This window comes from Onychostruthus taczanowskii, unplaced genomic scaffold, assembly GCF_017590055.1.
Source record: "Onychostruthus taczanowskii isolate IOZ18803 unplaced genomic scaffold, ASM1759005v1 scaffold84, whole genome shotgun sequence".
Classification (NCBI taxonomy): Eukaryota; Metazoa; Chordata; class Aves; order Passeriformes; family Passeridae; genus Onychostruthus; species Onychostruthus taczanowskii.
The window spans coordinates 2329732-2349317 of record NW_024506332.1 but is presented as its reverse complement, the minus strand read 5'-3'; the positions used below and the strand labels follow the sequence as shown (position 1 = coordinate 2349317).

The 19586-nt window shown below is 55.7% G+C and overlaps 2 protein-coding genes across 4 annotated transcripts; one reads left to right on the top strand and one right to left on the bottom strand.

Annotated features, from left to right (window-relative positions):
* The first annotated feature begins 6 nt into the window (after nt 1–6).
* Nucleotides 7–9317, top strand: PLPP5 (phospholipid phosphatase 5). Of its 3 annotated transcripts, XR_005954117.1 has the most exons (8): nt 4919–5073; nt 5169–5277; nt 6811–6901; nt 6995–7058; nt 7345–7469; nt 7827–7997; nt 8304–8583; nt 8786–8884. XR_005954117.1 is itself a non-coding variant. In XM_041424904.1 (7 exons), exons 2-7 carry the CDS (start codon nt 5173–5175, stop codon nt 8471–8473), a joined length of 726 nt encoding a protein of 241 aa, XP_041280838.1. In that variant the 5' UTR covers nt 7–140; nt 5169–5172; the 3' UTR covers nt 8474–9317. The 3 variants fall into 3 exon arrangements, 2 of the variants coding, with proteins under 2 accessions (XP_041280838.1, XP_041280837.1); XM_041424904.1 differs by lacking the exon at nt 4919–5073 and adding an exon at nt 7–140 and having other exon boundaries at nt 8304–9317; XM_041424903.1 differs by having other exon boundaries at nt 8304–9317.
* A 109-nt stretch (nt 9318–9426) lies between these two features.
* DDHD2 (DDHD domain containing 2) lies at nt 9427–18727 on the bottom strand. Its single transcript, XM_041424902.1, has 17 exons — nt 18534–18727; nt 17245–17435; nt 16604–16693; nt 16226–16346; nt 15241–15330; nt 14576–14711; nt 13843–14051; nt 13432–13502; nt 13194–13313; nt 12908–13003; nt 12697–12819; nt 12451–12606; nt 12269–12371; nt 12019–12183; nt 11486–11648; nt 11113–11224; nt 9427–10860 (listed from the first exon to the last, which is right to left on the bottom strand). Exons 1-16 carry the CDS (start codon nt 18715–18717, stop codon nt 11134–11136), a joined length of 2109 nt encoding a protein of 702 aa, XP_041280836.1. The 5' UTR covers nt 18718–18727; the 3' UTR covers nt 9427–10860; nt 11113–11133.
* Between the last annotated feature and the right edge of the window lie 859 nt (nt 18728–19586).

Below are 19586 nucleotides of genomic sequence, written 5' to 3'. Positions count from 1 at the left end.
CTTTTGTGTCTAGTTTATGGAAAGAGCAAAGCCTCTCCCCTCTGTAACACTGAGATGCCAAACAGACAGGTGTGGGTGTCAGACCAGGTGGCTCTGAAATGCCTCTGTTCCAGTACTTATTGTTAAAGGCATTGGAGAAGGTAGGTTGTCTCTCATGTTTACTTATGAATATTATTGTGAAGCTTTTCCTGTGAGAAATCAGGTGTGTGACTTCTGGGAAGTGCTCATAACACAAGGTCTGACAGTGGGGAAGAAATGGTGGTGCCTTGCTCCAGAGCTGTCTTGGGTGTTTGCAGACACGCAAAAATTCAGAGTTTAATTGCACAGTGGTCATTTCTTTATCTCACCTCTTTTGGAAACCCCTCCCAGGCAGGAGAGGCTCCCAGCCTCAGTCAGAGCTGAAGGCAGTCCTGCCAGTGGGTTCCTCACGTGGTTTGGTGGCAGTTACTGAGTGATTCTTCAGTCCTGCCTTCTCAGGCTCCCCTTGGCTTCAGGGAGACTTGGGCATGTGGGGGACCTGACCCATGTGCGTGTTGGTTTCGATGGAGTGTTAATATTTTTTTGTTAAGAGAGATCTTCTAACTTTAATCTTCATTGTTAATGGAGCTGAGGAACATCTCAGCACTTCCTCAATGAACAGGGTATTTTGTGTCTGGGGAAGGGGCCACATCCCAGCAGCCAGCTGATGCCTCAGGGGATGGTTCTGTCTTGGATTTCCTCTGTTAATCAGAGAGATAGACTCCTTCAGTGAGGCTTTCAAAGTGGCTTATGTTGCCTCTTGCTCCAGAATTTTTTTAGAAAACCTATATTCCTCCATTTTTTTGTGCAAGGAGCCACAGGGCACTGGTGTCCCCAGGCTGGAGCTAGTTTTGGTGACTCTTCCCCCCCAGCCCACAATCTCACCAAGCACTGTCCCCCCCTGCCCTGGTACAATGAGTACTTCTGACTTGTGTGCTGATAACAGCTACTCCCTGCCACCCTTTGCTCGTGGGTACTGAAAATAATCAAGTGTTGCTGGCATCTGGCTGAACTGAGCCTTGGAATTAAGAACCTTGTCTCTGGAAAACTCCTTACACAAACCTGTGGGAACACAGAGACTTCTCAGATCAAGAAGTCTGTGTGGAATTTAGGACATGTCTTGCCTCTGCCTGGTGTCTTTCTCATCCTCAAACTGATGTACAGGGGGAGTTTTTGTGTGTGCAATGGTAGAGTGATGGATACACTACAGTCCCTGAGCAGCTGCTGTGCCTGGACTTGGCCCAGAGCACCTGCCCACACCTCCCTTGGGGTGCCAGACCCCAGGGTGGCTGGGGCACTCCTGGGCCAGCAGCTCTTGGGATCCCTAAAGCACTTCCTGCTGTGGGCCATGCTCCAGTGAGGGTCCAACACTAACCCTGCTGGAAAGCAGTGCTGGATTTTGGTATTTTTAAAGAAAAAGAATAAGGTACAAAAAGGATTTTATTTTTCTTAACATTTTGTGTGGGACATGTCTCTTTTTAACCTCTTATTGAGGATGTTTAACCTTCTCAGAAATTCCAAACACAGCTCTTGCTACCGTGTCTGTAGGGCCTGAGGTGTTCACTTTATATTCTTTATTAGGCTTGATAATGTTCAGTGGTTTTCTCTGAAGTCAGAGCATTTTGATATTGCATCTATCAGCTGATATTTATATATATGTATGTATGTATGTATATATATATATATCAGATATGTTGCTGATATCATGCTGCTGTGTGAGTGCCCCGACCTGCTCCATGCATTCCGTGTCCAAGGTGACCTGCTGAGCAGAAGGACATGGTGTGGCAGCACCAGGACACCTTGGGAGCATTGGACAGGAGCCACAGACTGCCAGTGGCCACCCTGGCTGTGCCACAGTGCTGTGCCAGGGCACAGGACACAGGGAGGGCACAGAAGGCTTTAAACTTTTCAAATGCTGTGATGGAGGCTGCTGCTCATCCTGTGCCGCTCAATGTCTTGGTTCACTTTGTGCTCAGACTTCTTAGAGATGCTTCTTTTTTCCACCAAAAAGTGATTCATAGCAGCCAGCAGCTGGGCTTGGACTCAGAAGGGAAAGCAGGAGAGGTTGTTCAGTTTGTGAACCAAACTCTGAACTGAAGAGACGGTGAGTCTTTCAAAAAGCTTTAACATTGTTAGATGAGAAAAGGCCAGTTCAGAGGATCCTGGTGACTGCAGGGGCTGTTCTGAGTGCCAGGCTCAGATGCTAAAATGTACATTTTAACCATGTCTTTGTAAGCTGAGTAACCAGAATGTAGTTGCTTAGTGCAGCTCCTTTGTAAGGAAAAGATTGCACAGCTGTTCTGATGGATTGGCTTCAGCAGAGTGGGAGGCAGCTGCTGAATTAATTTGTGTGGGCTCCAAAATAAGGAATCTTGGATAGTTGGGTCATTTCATGCTGAGACCTAGGGGAAATCCACAGAACTGGTGATTTTGGTGGAGAACTGCAGTGTGCTGTCCCAGCACTTTGTTGTTCCTTCGTGGGAACACACCGACATGTTTTTCTCTTTCTTTTGTGTTAAATTTTTGGGATGGCCCCACACTTCTGGTGACCTCCTGCCTCCAGCTGTGGCACCTGGACAGTGCCTGAGCTGCCTTGCCAGGGAACAGGGTTTGTGGTTTACTGGAGCTTCTCCTCTGCAGCTGCACCTGGGCACAGTGCAGGCATCCTGCAGCCCACGGCCAGATGAGTCTAGAAGCAAGAATTCCACGATTCTGTGATTCCAGTGGTGCAGAGGCTGGTTCCAACATTCCTGAACACGTGGTGCAAGCATTAGCTGTTGTAGCTGTCAGATTATTGTATAGACTTGTCCTGTCCCTAGACTGTTGAAGGAGTTTGCAGCTCAGGAAGGAAATTTCGTGGGCAAATCACCTTCTCTGGTCACCACATGGTCTTGGAGAATCAATTCAAATGGAGTAATAGGGCTGGAACGTGGATTTTTGGCCTTTCTTCTAAAAAAACCCTTCTTTTATCTTAATTTCAGGATAGAATGGGAAAGACACAATTACTAGACGTAATTATCAATGAGCATAAAATCTGTATATATTGAAACTTTACAGAATTATGTGGGTGGGGAGGGGGGAGGGTGGGATGGGGGTGTCCGACGCTGGTACGGAGAAGTCACTTTAACATGGAAACCTCTGCCTCATTGAATTCAGGGTTTAATGTACTTGAAGCTCTGCGGTTCCTTTTACAGCTTTTTTTATTTATACATGATTTTTTGTACACTGCATTGAAAATGTCCTTGACTTCCCCCAAGTTCCTTCCTGCTCCCTGCTGTACAGTGGATCCACGGCAAACGGGAGGGTTTGGGAGCAGCTGGCTCACCAGGTGTTGGCGTGGGAGACGGCGACCTTGGAGCAATGCTGTCCCTTTGCTTCCCGTTCCCATCAGCTTTCCCCACCATTTCTCTTTGTGTAGCAAAAAACATTTGCACTTACGATACACTCCTACACGTTGGATGTATTCCCAGTGTTGTTCTGAGGGAAAAAGAAGAGAAAAAGGCAAAACAGGAAGAAAAGAAAGGTTGTTTCCTGTGATACTGTATTTCCGAGTGAGCAGCTCAGGTCTGTGTTCCCCTGGGAGGGGTCCTGCTGCTCCAGAGCGGGAGGTAGGGAGCTGGAACTGTGCTTTGTGTAGGGGATTTCTGTGATTAATGTGAATAAAAAAGGGAAAACATGTATGAATTTGCCAAAGCCATTTACCACTCCCTGTTCCCTGGGGCTGTGCCCTCGCTGTGCCACCACCAGCTCCAGGGGCAGGAAGCTGCCTGGGGTCCCTCTGGAGATCCCAGCTGTGTGAGGGGTCCCTCTGGAGATCCCAGCTGTGTGAGGGGTCCCTCTGGAGATCCCAGCTGTGTGGAGGGGTCCCTCTGGAGATCCCAGCTGCCTGGGGTCCCTGGGTGCCCCCCACCTTGCAGTTCTCTCTCACTCTTGGGTCATAACCAGACTGGACAAACCCCTACGCTCCCTGTTCCAGGCGGATCTGTATCTCATTTTGGTGTCACTTTTCCTTTTCCACCAAGCCAGCGGTGCTGCCACAGCCCCTGGGGTGATCCTGTCCCATCTGAGCCAGGGGTTGGGGGTTGCATTCGGGGTGCTGTGAGGACCCCAGCCCGTCTGTCTCCACGCGAGTGATGTTGCACAACACAGATCCCCGCGGATCCGTCTCCATCCCCACGTGCTCTGTAAGATGGACCTTTGTAGAGTCGTTATTTCTGTAGACTTTGTTTATCTGTAACAAACTTTGTAGATTCTGTGAAATGTTATTTTAACGAAATCACTCGAGTCTTTAATAGCAAAGCGTCGATATTCACCGGAGTCGGTATGGAAGAGATTTTGGACGCAGATCAGCCCTGGCACACCAAGGAGTGTCTGATTCCACGGGGCATTACTGTATCATGACTTGATGTTGCCGCATAGACTTTGAGATATCCAATATTTTGGGGGGTTTGTGTTGGCCTCTGTCCTCTTGCATAGTGTGAAGCCTGTAAAGCTGGTTCCCTGTACATAGATAGCTCCTGTCCTCTAGGTAGAGCGTATCGAGACTTGCCTGTAATATTTTAGCTTCTTACTGACTGTGTGTGATGGTAGAACATATAATTTTTGTACATTCTATTTACTGAGATGTTGCCTTTTTTTTATTTTATTTTACAAATACTCTGGAATTCAGATGTGGGTTTTTTGGGTTTTGGTTTGTTTTTTTTGGTTTGTTTTCCCTTTTTTTTTTTTTTTTTTTTTTTTTTTTCCCTTTTGCTTTTCCGTGAGGATTCCTTTCGAAAGATTTTTAATGACATTCCACTGATCTGAAATTTTTGCTTGAGGTTGACTTCAATAAATCGTTCTGAATGTTCCAATGATGAGATGACTCAGTTCCGTCTCGGGGCGGGGCGGGAGGGGATAACGGGACTCCCGGCTGCGGTCCCTCCTCCGAGCCGTGCCGAGCCGTTCCGTGCCGAGCCGAGCCGCGCTCGCCCCGCCCCGGCGAGCAGTGGCCATGCGGCGAGCGGAGCTGGCGGCCGAGGCCGCGCTGCGGGCTCTGCTCCTCGCCACCTTCGGGTGGGTGCGGGACCCCCGCCCTGCCCTGCCCTGCCCCTGCCCCTGCCCCTGCCCCTGCCCTGCCCCTGCCTCATTCGCTCGTCTCGTTGTTCCAGGATCATGGAGTTCCTGCCGCCCTTCCAGCGCGTGCTGCAGCCCGAGGAGATGTGGCTCTACAAAAAGCCCTACGTTGAAGCGGACCACGTCCCCACGGTCTTCATGTTTGTAAGTTCAGTGGGTTCCTCGCGTGGTTTGGGTCGGAAGGGGCTTTGAAAGATCGTTTCGTCCCTCCCGCTACGGGGGATGCCCCCCTCCCATCAGACCCTACATAATCTGTGAACGGTTCCGGGGATGGGGCATCCACAGCTCCCCTGGGCAGCTTGTGCCAGTGTTTCCTGCGTTTACTTTGATTTGTTCTCGAATTACCAGCTCTCCTTTTAAAGCAAAGCTGCTGGCTAAAGGCTTGTACTGCAATACCTGCAGCTCCTAGTGCACGTAGCAGAAAGTGCAGGATAGCGTATCCATGTGGACAAATAGCTGCAGGGAGGGGCTGTGAGGATGGAGCCGAGCTCTGCTCAATGGGGCGAGAGGCTCAGGCTGGAACATTTCCACCTGAACAGGAGGAAGAACTTTCCTGTGTGGGTGACTGAGCAGTGGCACAGGCTGTCCAGACAGTGGGAGTTTCCTTACCTGGAAATACTCATAATCCATCTGGACAGAGTCCTGGGTGATGTGCTCTGAGGACCCTGAGCAGAGGGTTGGACTTGATGGTCCCCAGTGGTCCCTTTCTACCCATCCTGGGAGATTAGTACCAACCAGGCTGAACATACAGTGATTTTTGAGGCTTTATATTATACATATTTTGAGGCTTTACCAGGCATTGCCTTTGGGATTTGAAGTTCATAAACTAATGAGGACTTTGCACTGTTGTCCATAATCCATTCCACGTCTAACTTACGGGGTGTGTGGAAGATAGCACAGCTCTCACTATCAGGGAATGTTTCCCTTGCAAGCAGCTATTTTTAGCAGGGATTTATTGTCATTTTATTGTCAAACCTTTTCCCAACGGCTCTAGGCTTGCTTAGAAGAGTTTGACTAAGTCTGTGTTGGAGTTCCAGGAGAGAGCAGTGTGTCAGAGGGATTGGCACCCTCTGTCATGGGTGTGAGGTGAAGGGCTGTGGCTCTGAGTTGGCAAATGGCAGGTGGGATTTCCTGCGAGAGGTGGCCGCTAAACATTAGGAACAAAACCTCGGGACAGCATTTGGAACAGGCAGCGTAAAGAGCCAGAGCTCAGGTGGGAACAGACTCCATGGGAGCCTGGCAGTGGTGAGGATGTCCCGGGGTGAATCCCCAGGGCTGAGATGGGGATGATGATAACTGCCTGCTCTGAATCAGCAGCTGCTGAGCTTTTGCTGACAGAGCACGGGTGCTGCTGACAGAGCGCTAATGCTGGGGCTTGCAGGGAGGGGAGAGCTGAGGTGCTGTGCCTGGGGACACCCCCAACAACCAGCCAGAGCAGCACTCTGCCAGAAGAGCTGTCTGAGAACCAAAGGACGTGCTGGGCTGATCAGGGCCTGCTGCAAATCCAGCTGGGGGGGGATTGTTCTGATGGAACTGCAGCGATTGCGGAGGACAGATTGCTGCTTGGCTTTGGGGGAGGGAAGTGTGCTCAGAGTCTTCTTGAGTAACTGCTCTTGTGTTCTGCTGAGAACTTAAACCTGCTTCACTGACACCTAAAATTCTCCCTGTGTCGTGCAGTTCATCGCATTTCTGTCCCCCTTGTTGCTCATCCTCCTGGCGAGGCTGTTCATGGGCGCTGACCACGAGGACACGAGGGAAGCCTGCCTTGGTGAGCTCCTCCTGTTCCAGGGAAAGGCAGCTTGAGCCCTGCTGCACTCTCAGGTGGGGACGATGCTGATGTGACCCTTCTGCTCTCTCTCAGCTGCCAGCCTTGCTCTTGCCCTGAACGGGGTTTTCACCAACGCCCTGAAGCTCGTTGTGGGGAGGTGAGGACTGGCTGTTCCCAGCTGCGCCGCGGGGGAGGCAGGTCTGCGACACTCAGGGCCTGGGGCTGAACTTGCACATGCTCAGCCTGGAAAGAATGTGTTTTTTTCTAGCTGCAAAGACAATTCAGACATAGACAAAACACTGGGGAGCCGCTGTCTCAGGCCATCACTCAGATGCTGGGCCCAGGCTGGGGAGGATGGCGTTGGCACGGGCAGCTCCCTGCTGCCCCGTGGGTGCTGGGAGTGCCCACACAGGAGGGCCCTGAGCTCCACTTCCCTGTCCCAGGCCACGGCCCGACTTCTTCCACCGCTGCTTCCCGGACGGCCGAGCCAACGCCGAGCTGGTGTGCACGGGGGACGCGCGCAGGGTGACCGAGGGCCGCAAGAGCTTCCCCAGCGGGCATGCTTCCTGTGAGTGCCACCTCTCCTGCTGCTGCAGCCCTGGCCAGCCAGCTGTGGGGAGCAGGGGAGAGCAGATTGGATTTGCTTTCCTGCACCCCACAGCTTTGGCTGCATTGAGAGGGACTCAGGTTTCTCTCTGCAAAGCAATGGGGTGAGAAATGTGGGCCAAAGCTGTCTGCAAGCCAGAAGGAGGGATGTGTGCCAGGTAGCAGCTTCTAGGATCCATCAGTCCCAGCTGGTACTTCCCTTGGCTCACTGGGACAGGCAGACACCTCTCACAGCCCTTCCACTGCAGCAGCAGAGGGTCAGGGTCTGGCAGCAAAGCCTGGAGGTGTTCTGAGCTGACATTGTCCTGTTCTCTTCCAGTTGCCTTTGCTGGTCTTGCCTTCTCCGCCTTCTACCTGGCAGGGAAGCTGCACAGCTTCGTTCCAGGCCGGGGGGGCCGGGCCCTGCGCTTCTGTGCCTTCCTCCTCCCCCTCTTCCTGGCCACCCTCATCGGCGTGTCCCGCACCTGCGACTACAAGCACCACTGGGAAGGTGGGTGAGCACCTGCTGTGCACCTGGACAGGGCTCAGCAGGTGCCCTGAGCAGGGCACTCCAGGCACAGGAGTGTTCAGAGCCCCAAACAGCACCTTCGGGGTTTTTTTTTTGACTCCTCCAGTGGCAATTTTGCTGCCACCTGCAGGGAACTGATGCCTTCCTCTGTGGTTTTGAAATACATACCAAGCTTGGGTTTACATCCAAGCCAGGTTATGGATCTAGCAGAAAAGCTGCTGCTGAGGAATTGATCACGAGGCTTGGGAGGATGAAGGGCCATTAACTTTGCTCTGGTCTCACCCACAGATGTGTTGGTTGGCTCAGTGATGGGCTTGGTGCTCGCCTACCTGTGCTACAGGCAGTACTACCCTCCCCTGACAGACACCACGTGCCACAAACCATCTCTGGCCAAGCCCAAAGCGCTGCCAGCACACGAGGAGAAGCCTCCAGCTCCCGGCTTCCACATGAACATTTAGTGCCAGGCTCTGTCCTGCCTCTCCTGGCTGCCAGGGCAGGGTGAGGCTTGGGGGAAGCTGCTCAGGAGGAGTGAGGATGAACCCCTGGGCAGGTGTTCCCTGCCAAGCTGGTGAGTTTTCTGCCCTGGCCCTTGTGTTGCTTCATTTCATTGAATTTTGTAGGCCACCCTCTCTTCAGGCCCACTGTGAAGCGAGGGAGGCACTCAGGGTGCCAACCTGCACAAAGACAGTTGGGGTGTGAAGGTCCTGAACACAAACTGGGAAAATGTGACAGCCCAGTGTGCCCAGTCTGGTGGCAGTTCTTGTGTCCAGTCCAGGAAGCACCATTGGCCACCTCCCTGCAGTCCAGCCGAGCTGTCCCAGCCCTTCTCCTGGGAAATGAAATGCAGGACCTACCAACTTTGAGCTTTTCTAATTTCTCAAATAAAGGAGTTTAATTTTTGTAATGTGCTGTGGTACTAAAACTTTATTTCAAGGTTTGGGTCGTTGCTTCATAAGCCATTTCCTCTGGTGTCTGCAGGGGTTTCTGATGGGTGCTCTTTCCTTGCAGCTTTAGTAGTTTCAAGGAGATGACAGCAGAAAATGAATTGTTGTCTGGGAGCATCCCTGCACCTGTGTGACAGCATCCTGCCCATGGTCTGTCTCAGACAGGGAAGGGCAGAGTGCTGCTGAGATCCAGGGCCTGCTGCCTGGCAGGAGCTCTGGGAGCAGCTGTCTGTCACTGGTCCCTTCAAAGAAAGGTTTTAAGTGTGTGTAGGTGCAAAGCAGGGGTGAGGCTGCAGCAGAGCAAGGCAGGTGAGTCAGTAATGAAACACCACCCCAGCAGCTGCAGTGTGCACCCTCCATAACTCTGCAGCTTCAATAGAATTACAGAAACAGCTTCACTTTCCCCCAAAACTGCACATGTGAGTTTTCCAGCCCCTCCCTCTCCCCCCAGACATGCACACACCACAGTCATCTACTTATTTATTTTGGCTTTTACTGGAAAAGACATTAAATAACATTTAAAATGTATTTAACTTCTTTTTTTTTTTTTTTTTAACAAAGTGCATAACTTAAAAAGCTGATCATTAGTGTCCCATGTTAAGACTGTCCCTTTTCCTACTCCCACGAGACCTTAGCCAGCAGTGGGTCAGGTGCTGACCAAGCAGCTTGGCTGTTCCTGCAGTCAGGTAAAGAACAGCTTCTGTTCCTTGGGAGGGGACGAGGGATGGAGGCTGCAAACAAAACCCTTCCAATAGTGCAAATAACAGACAATGGAGGAAAAACAAACCAACAGGTTGTGGGGGAAAAAGGCTCCTTACCCCATGCAGGGGCAAAAGTCAGCAGGAGGGAAAGTGGTTTGGCTCTTCCAGAGGCTGCACAGCAACACCTCACACAGCACTGGAGCCCCAGCCCAGGGGCTTTGGTGCCCAGGGAAGGATCACAGAGGCTCTCCAGCCCTGCCCCCTCAGAAAAGAGCTTCAAAGCAGGTGCAGACTGAGCTGCCCACAGAGCTGGTGTCATTTCTGCAGTGGCCAGACCCTGCTGGGTCTGGGCTCCACCTTTGCTGGCTGTGTTTTGTACATTTAAAGCTAAACCAGGACGGGAGCGTGGCGGGCACAGAGCTCTGTGTCCCTGCAGGGCTCAGAGGGCTCACCCTGGCACTGCCAGCAGCAGCTGCTGTTCCCTGGGCTGGCTGCAGCTGAGGGGAAGCTTTCCTGGAGCAGGTACAGCTGGGTCAGGGCTGTGGGGACACCCTGGCTGGGGTGCTGAGCTGTCCCCAGCGGGGAGGAGCACGAGCATGCCACTGTCACGGGGTGCTTCACAGGGCAGCCCTGCCTGGCTGCAGTGCAGGGCTGCAGACATGCAGCAGCAGTGCAGGGATGAGGGGGCTGCTGGACAGCCCCTGTGGCTCTGCAGCAGCCTGAGCCCTGGGCTTCACCTCCTGGGCTTGCAGTGCTGGTGGGGGGTTTGTGTTAGCAGTCAGCAATCTCCCTTGCTCCAAGGCTGCTGCAGCTCTTCCCACGCTGTGTTTAAGGCTTTTTCTCCTCAGGATCCTGGGCTGTGAGTGGAGCCAGCTGTGGGCTCAGGGCCTCGCTGGGTGCTGAGCCTGGACAGCTCTTCTGCTGCAGTGCTGGAGGAGCTGCTGGGGACTCACAGGGTGCAGGCTTAAAAGTACACGTTGCCACAGGGAGTCACTGTACAGGTGGTGTGGGTGTTTGAGCAGAAGTGGTTTTCCTTGACAGTTTTTCCCCCTACCCCTACCCAAAATGGAGGAAAATCCATCCTTATCTCCAGGCAGCAGCAAGTACTTGGGAAGCAGCATGCAGGACACGGCAGCAGAGGAGAGAGGAAGGCAGAGACGAGATCTGGACTTTCCTGGTGAGTACTCTGTGGGGTTGAACCTGAGAAAGCAAAAGGAGAACAGAGGAATAGCTGCAGTCAGAATCCAGCCCCCTGGACCCTCCCTGCTCCTCTCCTCATGTCTGACTGTGCTCGTGTGCAGGGAAGAGGAAAGAAGCCAAAGGTGCTGTCAGGCCAAAGAAAGCTGAAACAAGTTCCCTGCCTTAGATAATGGATTTACTCCCCCAAACCAACCAGATCTCCTCTGAGGCGTCCTGGGAATTCCAGAAGGGGTTTAGGCAGAGGTGACTTACAGCCAGAACAGCACAGGTGGGTCACTGGCTTCCTGGTAAAGGCTGATCCAGAGTGATGCCTTGGGTCTGGTAGATCTCCTTCAGAACCAGCAGAACAGTGTCCTCTGACTCCCTGCAGGGGAGGAAAGGGAATCAGAAGGGAGTGCTTCCCTGCCCTCTGTGATGGCTGGGGTAGATGCAGTGCTCTGCAATGCAGGCAGCATGAGGAGAACCACAAGTCTCCTTCCTCTGTCCGTGCCCACCCTCTGTGTCACAGACAGGAGATCTCGCCTTGACCAGCTGAGCCTTTTCTCAGTACACTGGCTCTGAAACTGATGCCATTCTGCTTCACCACACGTAAACTTGAAACCCTGAGCATTGCACAGACACTTACCAGTAGCAGAGATGGCCCTGGAGTGCAAACAAATACTCGTTGAAGCTCTCTATTGGCTTCTCCTGCAGCACGTAGTCGATGCGGTTCCCCCCGTTCAGCCTCCCCACGTTGATGGGGGGGGTCTCTTCCTTCACTGCTGCCAGGGGCTCCTCTGGCTTTGTCTCTGCAGGAAGGAGGAGCAGCATGGTTCAGCCATAGGGCACCACCAGCCATGGCAATACAACAGCAGGGCTGTGCCCTCCCTTCACCCCTCTGCAGCTCACACAGGGGAGAGGCAGCTGAAGTGCAAGGGACACCCAGAGGAGGGGGGTGGGCTTAAAACGTGGTGTGGTGAGACCCCCCCCCGCCCCCCAGAAAACCCCTTCACCAGGTGCTAACAGGGGAAGGCCACAGCATTCAGGGAGATCCAGGTGCCTGCACAGCCCAAAGGTGCCTTTTGCTGGGCACAGGTGCCGGGCAATGTGGGACTCCAGGCACACGTGGGCAGCTCCCAGGGCTGCATCCCTGGCTGCCCCCTGCTCCCCACCACCGACCTGGCTGCTTCTCAGTGCCAGCTTCTGCCTCTGCCTCTGCCTCGGTGCTCCCTGCCTCCAGGGCTGGCACGGGGGCACGGGTGAAGGACTGCCAGGCCACCCGCAGGGAGCCCAGCAGGTTGTTCTTCAGGTCCACGCTCATGCGGGTCAGCCCTTCCTTCAGCTCTGCAAGGCAGGAGGGGGCTGGCTGTGGGGCTGGGGGCTGCAGCAGCAGCCCTGGGCCGGGGGTCAGGGGCTGCCCGTGCCATACCCAGGTGCATCCTCTTCCTGCCCTTGTGGTGGGGCAGCAGCATGGGCTCGAACTCCAGCTCCGGGACGATCATGGGCTCGATCCGATACGCCACCGGGTCAAACTGCACACGAGAGGGGGACAGTGGCCAGGGCTCGTGCTCCACGTGTCTCACGCAGGACAGCTCTGGTTCTTATACCTACGGGGTGGAAGATGTTGAAGAAGCCTTTGCAGGTGGGCAGGCTGTAGTTTGGGTCGATGCGCTTCACTCCTCGCACGGTGAGGAACATCCCGATGGGAGAGCCAAAGGCAAAGAAGATGGTGGGCTTGTAGTTCAGCTGGGGGTAGTTTGCCGAGACCTGGGACAGGGGGATGTTCGGATTTGCTCGTGAGACAATCCCTGTGCTGTGCCACGAGGGTTTTGGGGCGCAGGCAGAGCTCAGTTGTACCTGTCCCAAGCCAACGTCCCGGTACTGGCAGCTCCTGCCATCCTCGGAGCTGTCCCCGTGCTGGGATGGGGACCTTGGCTCAGCCCCACGTGCACCGTGCCCAGGAGCTGCTGAGCTCCAGCCCTGCAGCAGCACAAAGGGGTCCTTGTGTCAGAGGGATGCAATGGGATGGGGTGTGATGGCATGAGCACAAGCCACGCGGAAAACAAACCTTCATCTCTGTCTTGGAGCTGATGTAATGGAGTATTTTCATTCTTGGCCCTAAGGGAATTCCTATTTCTTTCAGGTTTTTCTCTGTGCACAAGAACTGGAAAATAAGCAAGGCTGGCGTTAGTCCAGGAGCAGAGGTGTGGTGAGGTGTCTGCTCTATGGAACTGTGCTCCTCCTCAGAGATGGTTCATGTGTGACTCAGTACCAGAAGATGTGCAGTGCTGGGATGATGGGGAAGAAAAGCAAAGAAGAGCCAGAAGAGCCAGTACAACAGGGGAACTTCTCACCAATGCTTGCTTGTCCATTTTCTCCTTCTCAAAAACATCACAATACTCGGACAGCTCCAGCTTCTTCAGGATTTCTTTTACTTCCTCAATACCCCCTGTGCCTGAGGTTGTCCTGGACCCCTGTGAACACACCCAGAAGGGATCATGCTTTCTGCTCACCAGTTTGCTCCTGTGCACGTTGTGTTCCCTGCCCCATCCCCATGCAGCTGCAGGAGGTGGGGTCAGTGGCCTCCCATACCTGTGCACAGTGCTCATCCTCCTCAGGATCAGCCTTCTGGTTCGTCAGGAGATCAAACAAAATGAGCGACCCTAGAAACCAGGCATGGGCAGAGCATCAGCATCTGGAGGGGAAGAGCCACCTCCTTCTTGGGATGGAAGAGCTGCACCCTGGACATTTTTACAGGCAGATAATGACAGGACAAGGGACAATGCCTTTAAACTGAGGACAGGCTAGATTAGATAGCAGGAAGAAATAATTTACAGTGGTGAAGCACTGACACAGGCTGCCCAGAGAAGCTGTGGCTGCCACACCCCTGGGAGCTGGGAGAGGGCTCGGAGCGACCTGCTCTGGTGGCAGGTGTCCCTTGTAAGCCAGAGCAGCTGTGGCTGTGCCCTCCCTGCTCCCTGGCACGCCGGGGCGAGCCCTCACCCAGGCTGTGCCCCGCGATGGACACCCCGCCCCTGAAGCGCGGGTTCCTCTGCAGGAAGAGCCGGTGCAGGCGGTTCATCTCCGAGGCCACCGTGTCCACGATGGTCTGGCAATAGGTGGAGCTGTTGTAGAAGAACACGTCCAGGATGGTGTCGTTGATGAAGTGACGCAGGCGGTTGATGCTGGGCAGCGTGATCCGCTCCAGGTCACTGCGGGGAAAGGACACGGGGGGCTGCAGCTGGGGAAGCCACGGAACCCCACCTTGTTCAGAGTTCAGAGGAGGATTGACACAGTCTCCAAGGGTGTGTGTTGTAATCCAGACCCTCAGCTCATGCCCAGACTGAAGGCAAAGCACAGCCTGTGCTCTTACATTCCAAGAATAAGGAGCCTGCCCTTTCTTCCCCAGGAGCCTGGCCTGCTTTCTGCCCTTGCTGGGGCACTGCAGAGCAGTGCTGCAGTGCAGAACTGGGCACTCAGCTCTCAGAGGCTTTAGCAAGGTGTGCATGTCCAAGATCCAGGCAAGGCAGAAGCCTCTGCTCTCTGATGCTGACTGGAGCAGGTGCCTGCTGTGTGCTGCAGACTGGGGAGGCGCTCTGGGGGTCCCTGTCTGCCCTGTTCACCCCCACCCTAAAAACTCACAGCTTTCCCTTTGCTTTTCCAACAGAACAGTGGAGTTTCCAGGGCAGGAGGCTGCCTGTGCCCCTTGCCATCCCCTGGCCTGCTGGACACTTACACGTCCACGCCGGTGGAGTGCAGGGAGCTGTGCCAGTTCACAGGCAGGAACTCCACCCGCCCAACCTGCTGCTGCTCCTGGGCCTTCTTGAAGTGTGCTTGCAGCATGCTGAGAGAGACGTTCCTGAAATCATTCACTGCAAAACAGGAGAACTCTTAGAGAGATGCACCAGGCTCTGGGGCCAGCCCCTGGCACCAACACCACTTAATACGATGAAAGATCATTACAGGGAAATCCCACCGGGGTCTTTAATCTGCTGCTGCTCCCCTAAGTCCCTGAATCTTTAACTACAGATCAGGGCAGGCTCCATGCCCTGCCACGTGCGCTTACTGGATTTTGCTGCCCCATCTGTACCTCCTTCACAGGGGCAGGGCTTTAATCTGCCAGTCAGAATAGGAAACTTTTAGAAATGTATCAAATTTGCTTCTGTTGTGAAGCAAAACTGACGAGCAGCAGCCACCTAAACCCTTTCAGAAGGTGGATTTGGTGCTCAGTGGGCATTCTGCTCACACTGCCCGCAGTCAGCAGGCCTGGCCGTGCAGCCTGCCAGGCTCAGGGTGGTTTGAGGCAGCGTGGCAGCGTGTGCCAGCCCCAGGGTGAGGTTCCCCTCCCAGGTTCCCCTCCCAGGTTCCCCTCCCAGGCTCCCCTCCCAGCTCGGCACCTACCGCACTGCACGATGCTGCGGAAGCGGATGTCGCAGGCGGGGCCGATGCCGTGCACCACGAACACCAGGTGGTCGATCTGCAGCGGCTCTCCTGAGGAGGGGAGGGCAGCTCAGGGCATGGCTGCTGAGGAGACAGCGCCCAGCAGGGACCAGAGGTGCTGGGGACAGCCCCGTGCAGGGCTGGAGCCTCCCACCCTCACCTCGACCCTCGTTAGTGCCTGCATTTACACCTCAAGGCTGCTGGGATTTCTCACATTTCCCTTAGTCCTGCTCAGGTCAGCTGCTCTGGGGTGGATCTGGACCAACAGGACAATAGAGGAAGGGGTGGTGGCTCGTCCCCACTGCCCTTCACCCCTGCCCAGCCATGGTTCAGCACGGGGAATGGCAGGATCAGGAGGTCTCAGTGCAGCTGCCCCATGCCCAGCCCACTCTGGGAGCTGCATCTCCCAGGTAGGTCCCAGGTGCAGTCAGGGCTTGTTCTCTGCTTCCCACACACCTCAGTCTGCATACGTGCCTTCCTGAGGGCAGGCACCCATGGGAAATGGAGCAACTGCCTGATGTCCTCATGGGGACATGTCCTGAGGCCCTGAGGAGGGGAGAGAGCTGACACTTGGCTGCAGACATGGGGACAGCATGTGCCCCAGAGAGTCACCAGCACGAAGGTAAGTGATAAAGCACTGTGTCCCTAGCAGGGAAAGAAACACCCCTCCTCTACAAATCGAGACCTCAGGGGTCATTTCAGGCACTGCAGAGCTCCCAGCAGCTCTGTCTCTGCACAGGAGCTGGAAGCTCACCACCCTCCCCTGGATCTGCAGCTCTGCAGCTCACTGGGGCTGGGGAGGTTTCTGAAACCATTTGGATCCTTTTGGCACAAAATGTTCTGACGTGCATTTCACTTAAACGATCACGGCAGCTTCCTCCAGCCTTTGTGAGTGATCAGGCTGGAAAACACTGCTTTGGGATGGGTGCAGGGAGCAGCAGCTCACCGTTGGGGATCTCCACAGCGATGTTCTCCACTCCTCTCTTCACAGTGCGGGGCCGGCCTTGCTCCATGGGGGTGGAGACCCAGTCGTCGGAGCTGGCAACGGGATGGTAGTGAACCATCAGCTTGGGAACAAGAAGAGCCTGTCAGTGACCCCGGAGCAGGACAGCTACAGCAGCTGCCGGGTGACACGGGGTGGTACCAGACCGTGCTGGGCCCAGCCCTTTGCCCAAAGAGGTGTTGGAAAGAAACGTGGAGCTGCTGGCAGGCTCCTCTGGCACAGGCAGGTGAGTGGAATGCCTTTGGAACAAACCCACTTGAAGGGAACAGCACAAAGAGACCCAAAGGGATGTCACCACAGAGACCACCAGGCCCTGCTCACCTTTGGGTTGTGCAGGATAATGACTTCTCTGTTGGGGGACTCCAGCTTCTTCTTCCACTCACCCAGGGTCACGGCAATCATGTAAGCTTCCTACAGAAGGGAACACCCACTGTGAGTCAGCTGGAAGCATGCCCATCAATGTTCAACCTCTTGGGACATTCCCCACCCACTTTTCAGAACCTCTTATCAATACTTTGCAAAAGAAGCAGATAAATCAGCTGGAGGAGCAGCAGGGTCATCCCAGGATCACCAGGATGCTGAGAGTGTTTAAGAGCTCCCTGCTTTGCAGCAGCATCACACTTCCCCATCTCCTTAGAACTGGTTTTGGTACAGCAGAGTGGAGATTATTGCAAAGATGGGTATTTTTATACATCTGCCTATGTATCTCTGCATTTGCACCATCCCAAAGGAAAGCCTGGCACTTTCAGCTGTGGTGGAAGGATGCACCGGGGCCGGACGAGGGCAGGGGAAGGGGAGGCCATGGCAGAGCTCACAGTTACATCAATCAGCTGCAGGAATGCCTGCCAAAGCCTCTTTGGAGTTCATGTCCTCAGGCCTGCCAGTGGCCTTGTTTGGGACATCAGAGGCAGAGTGTGACGAGGAGAAGCCAGGATGGAAACCAACAGGAAAGATGTGTTTACCTCCAGTTCCTCGCTGAAGGACTCCGAGTAGGGAATGAACTTATTGTCCTTGTCCCCCTTGTAGAACCAGGTGCAGCGCCGCACCTCGGCCGCCTCCTCCTCCCAGTACACGGCCACGCGCCGCCGCGCCCGCAGGTGCACGTCGTACCTGCCCCCCGAGGTGGGCACCACCACGCCATCCTGGTCCTTCCCTGGGGGAACAGGGCCCGCAGTCAGTCCTCACAGGCCTGCAATCCAGCCCAGAGGCTGGAGCACCGCCTTGGGCAGCACGGCCGGGCAGGTCAGAGCCACCACGGGAGATGCCAGCGTGCTCCGGACCCAGGTTCAGAGAGCGCTGCCAGGGCGAGATGCCCTGAGGCAGACTTTCCCCAGAGGCAGAAGGTAAGATAAAAACATTACACTACACTGTCCTGCCCTCCAGCTCTGGCACATGCTTACGTGGCCTCTCCCTGCCTGGCCTGGAGGGTAAAAGTGACACTGAGGCCCTGGGAAGGGCATTGTGTAACAGCAGGGGTGCACCAGGGTGTCCTGTCTCCAAGGCGCTCCTCTCCAAAACAGAGAACTCTCTACAGACCCCAATACAGACCTCAAACTCTGTGAATTTCACCGCCTTTTGGGTCTGCCTGTGGGCTGGGCTGGTGGCACAGCACCCCGTGCCAGGCTGGGCCAGGCAGCAGCACCGGGGATGGGCAGCACAGCCTCTAATCCAAAACTTCCTGGGCGAGGGAGGACGGGAGGCAATCCTTGGGCAATCGGAGCTCTGCCTGTGGCAGCAGCAGGTGGCACAGATGGTGACATTTGGCACACAAGGGTCTCAGCACAGGGCTTGGAGCTGACCTCCAATCCTTGCTCCCACAGCAGGAACAGCTCCGTGCTGTGGGGACTCTCCCAGTGGAATTCCTGCCATCCTGGCAGCTTCCTCCCAGCCTCACCAGAGGATGCTTTGCAGTATGATTATATATAATTCACAGCAGCATCAGCTGAATGGGGTCAGACCATTTGATGCATCCGCTCGGTTACCGGGAGCAGGCACGTGGCCAAAACAGCCCCAATTTCAAATTCCTCGAGGGAAAATCTAGCATCCCAGGTCGAAGCCGTGGTTGCGCCCAGGGAATTTTTCCCTGGCATCCAAGCACACACCTGATGCTCCCCCGCCAGCTTCAGCAGGCCCATTCCTTAGGGCGATCCGAGAGCGCGGATGGGGGGATGCAGCACCAGAGGGCGGTGGGAGCTGGGCCCGGCGCTGCCGCGGGACCCCCGCCCGCTTCCCCCGGCCGCTGCCGCCCTACCTGCGCCGTGCGCCGCCTCCAGCCGCTCCGAGTCCTGCGCGCTGAACGGCACCCAGCGCTCCCGCGAGTCCGTGACCTTGCAGTAGAACCAGTGCGGCACCACGGCCTCGTAGCGCCCGCCGGGCTCCGGCTCCGGGGACTCGGCGGCGGCCGGGGGCGGCCGCGGCGGCTCCAGCGCGGCCATGGGGCTGCTGCGGGCGCAGGCTCCGCTCCGGCCCCGGTGCCCGCCCAGCCCGGGGCGGTGCTGCCCGCGGCCCGCCCCTGCCGTCACGGCCGGGGAGGAGCGGGGAGCGCCCGCAATCCGTGCCCGCAGTCACTGCCCGCAGTCCCGGCTGGAGCTGCTGCCTGCGCCCCTGCTGCGGATCCCCGCCCGCAGCCGCTCCCCGCAGCGCTGCGACTCTGCCCGCGATCCCTGCTGTGCCCTTTGCCTGTCATCCCTGCCTGTGACCCCTGCCCGGTCCTGCCCCTGCTCCCTGCCCCGGCTCCCTCCCTGTGACCCCTGCCCCTGCTCCCTGTCCCTGGTCCCTGTCACTGTTCCCTGCCCCTGGTCCCTGTCCCGTTTCCTCTCCCTGTTCCCTCCCTGTGTTCCCTGCCCGTGTTCCCTGTCCCTGTTCCCTCATCCCTGTTCCCTCCCTGTGTTCCCTGCCCGTGCTCCCTGGTCCCTCCCTGGTGACCCCTGTCCCTGTTCCCTTTCCCTGTTCCCTGCCCCTGTTGCCTGTCCCTGGTCCCTGTCTCTGGTCCCTGCCCCTGTTCCCTGCCCCTGGTCTCTCCCTGTGACCCCTGCCCCGGTCCCTGTCCCTGTGACCCCTGCCCTCGGCAGTGGCCCGGATGGGGGTGATGGTGGCCCCGAGCTGGATGCAGACTGTTCCCTGCCCCTGGTTCCTGTCCCGTTTCCTCTCCCTGTTCCCTCCCTGTGTTCCCTGCCCGTGTTCCCTGTCCCTGTTCCCTCATCCCTGTTCCCTCCCTGTGTTCCCTGCCCGTGCTCCCTGGTCCCTCCCTGGTGACCCCTGTCCCTGTTCCCTTTCCCTGTTCCCTGCCCCTGTTCCCTGTCCC

Excerpts from the sequence above, each read along its gene's own strand:
- PLPP5 (XM_041424903.1), top strand. The coding sequence starts at position 5,012 with ATGCGGCGAGCGGAGCTGGCGGCCGAGGCCGCGCTGCGGGCTCTGCTC. Across the intron at positions 5,074-5,168 it reads CTGCTCCTCGCCACCTTCGG|GATCATGGAGTTCCTGCCGC; the intron begins GTGGGTGCGGGA and ends TCGTTGTTCCAG. Across the intron at positions 7,470-7,826 it reads CCCCAGCGGGCATGCTTCCT|TTGCCTTTGCTGGTCTTGCC; the intron begins GTGAGTGCCACC and ends GTTCTCTTCCAG.
- DDHD2 (XM_041424902.1), bottom strand. The coding sequence starts at position 18,717 with ATGGCCGCGCTGGAGCCGCCGCGGCCGCCCCCGGCCGCCGCCGAGTCC. Across the intron at positions 16,694-17,244 it reads CCTTCAGCGAGGAACTGGAG|GAAGCTTACATGATTGCCGT; the intron begins GTAAACACATCT and ends TCCCTTCTGTAG. Across the intron at positions 16,347-16,603 it reads TTATCCTGCACAACCCAAAG|CTGATGGTTCACTACCATCC; the intron begins GTGAGCAGGGCC and ends CTTGTTCCCAAG.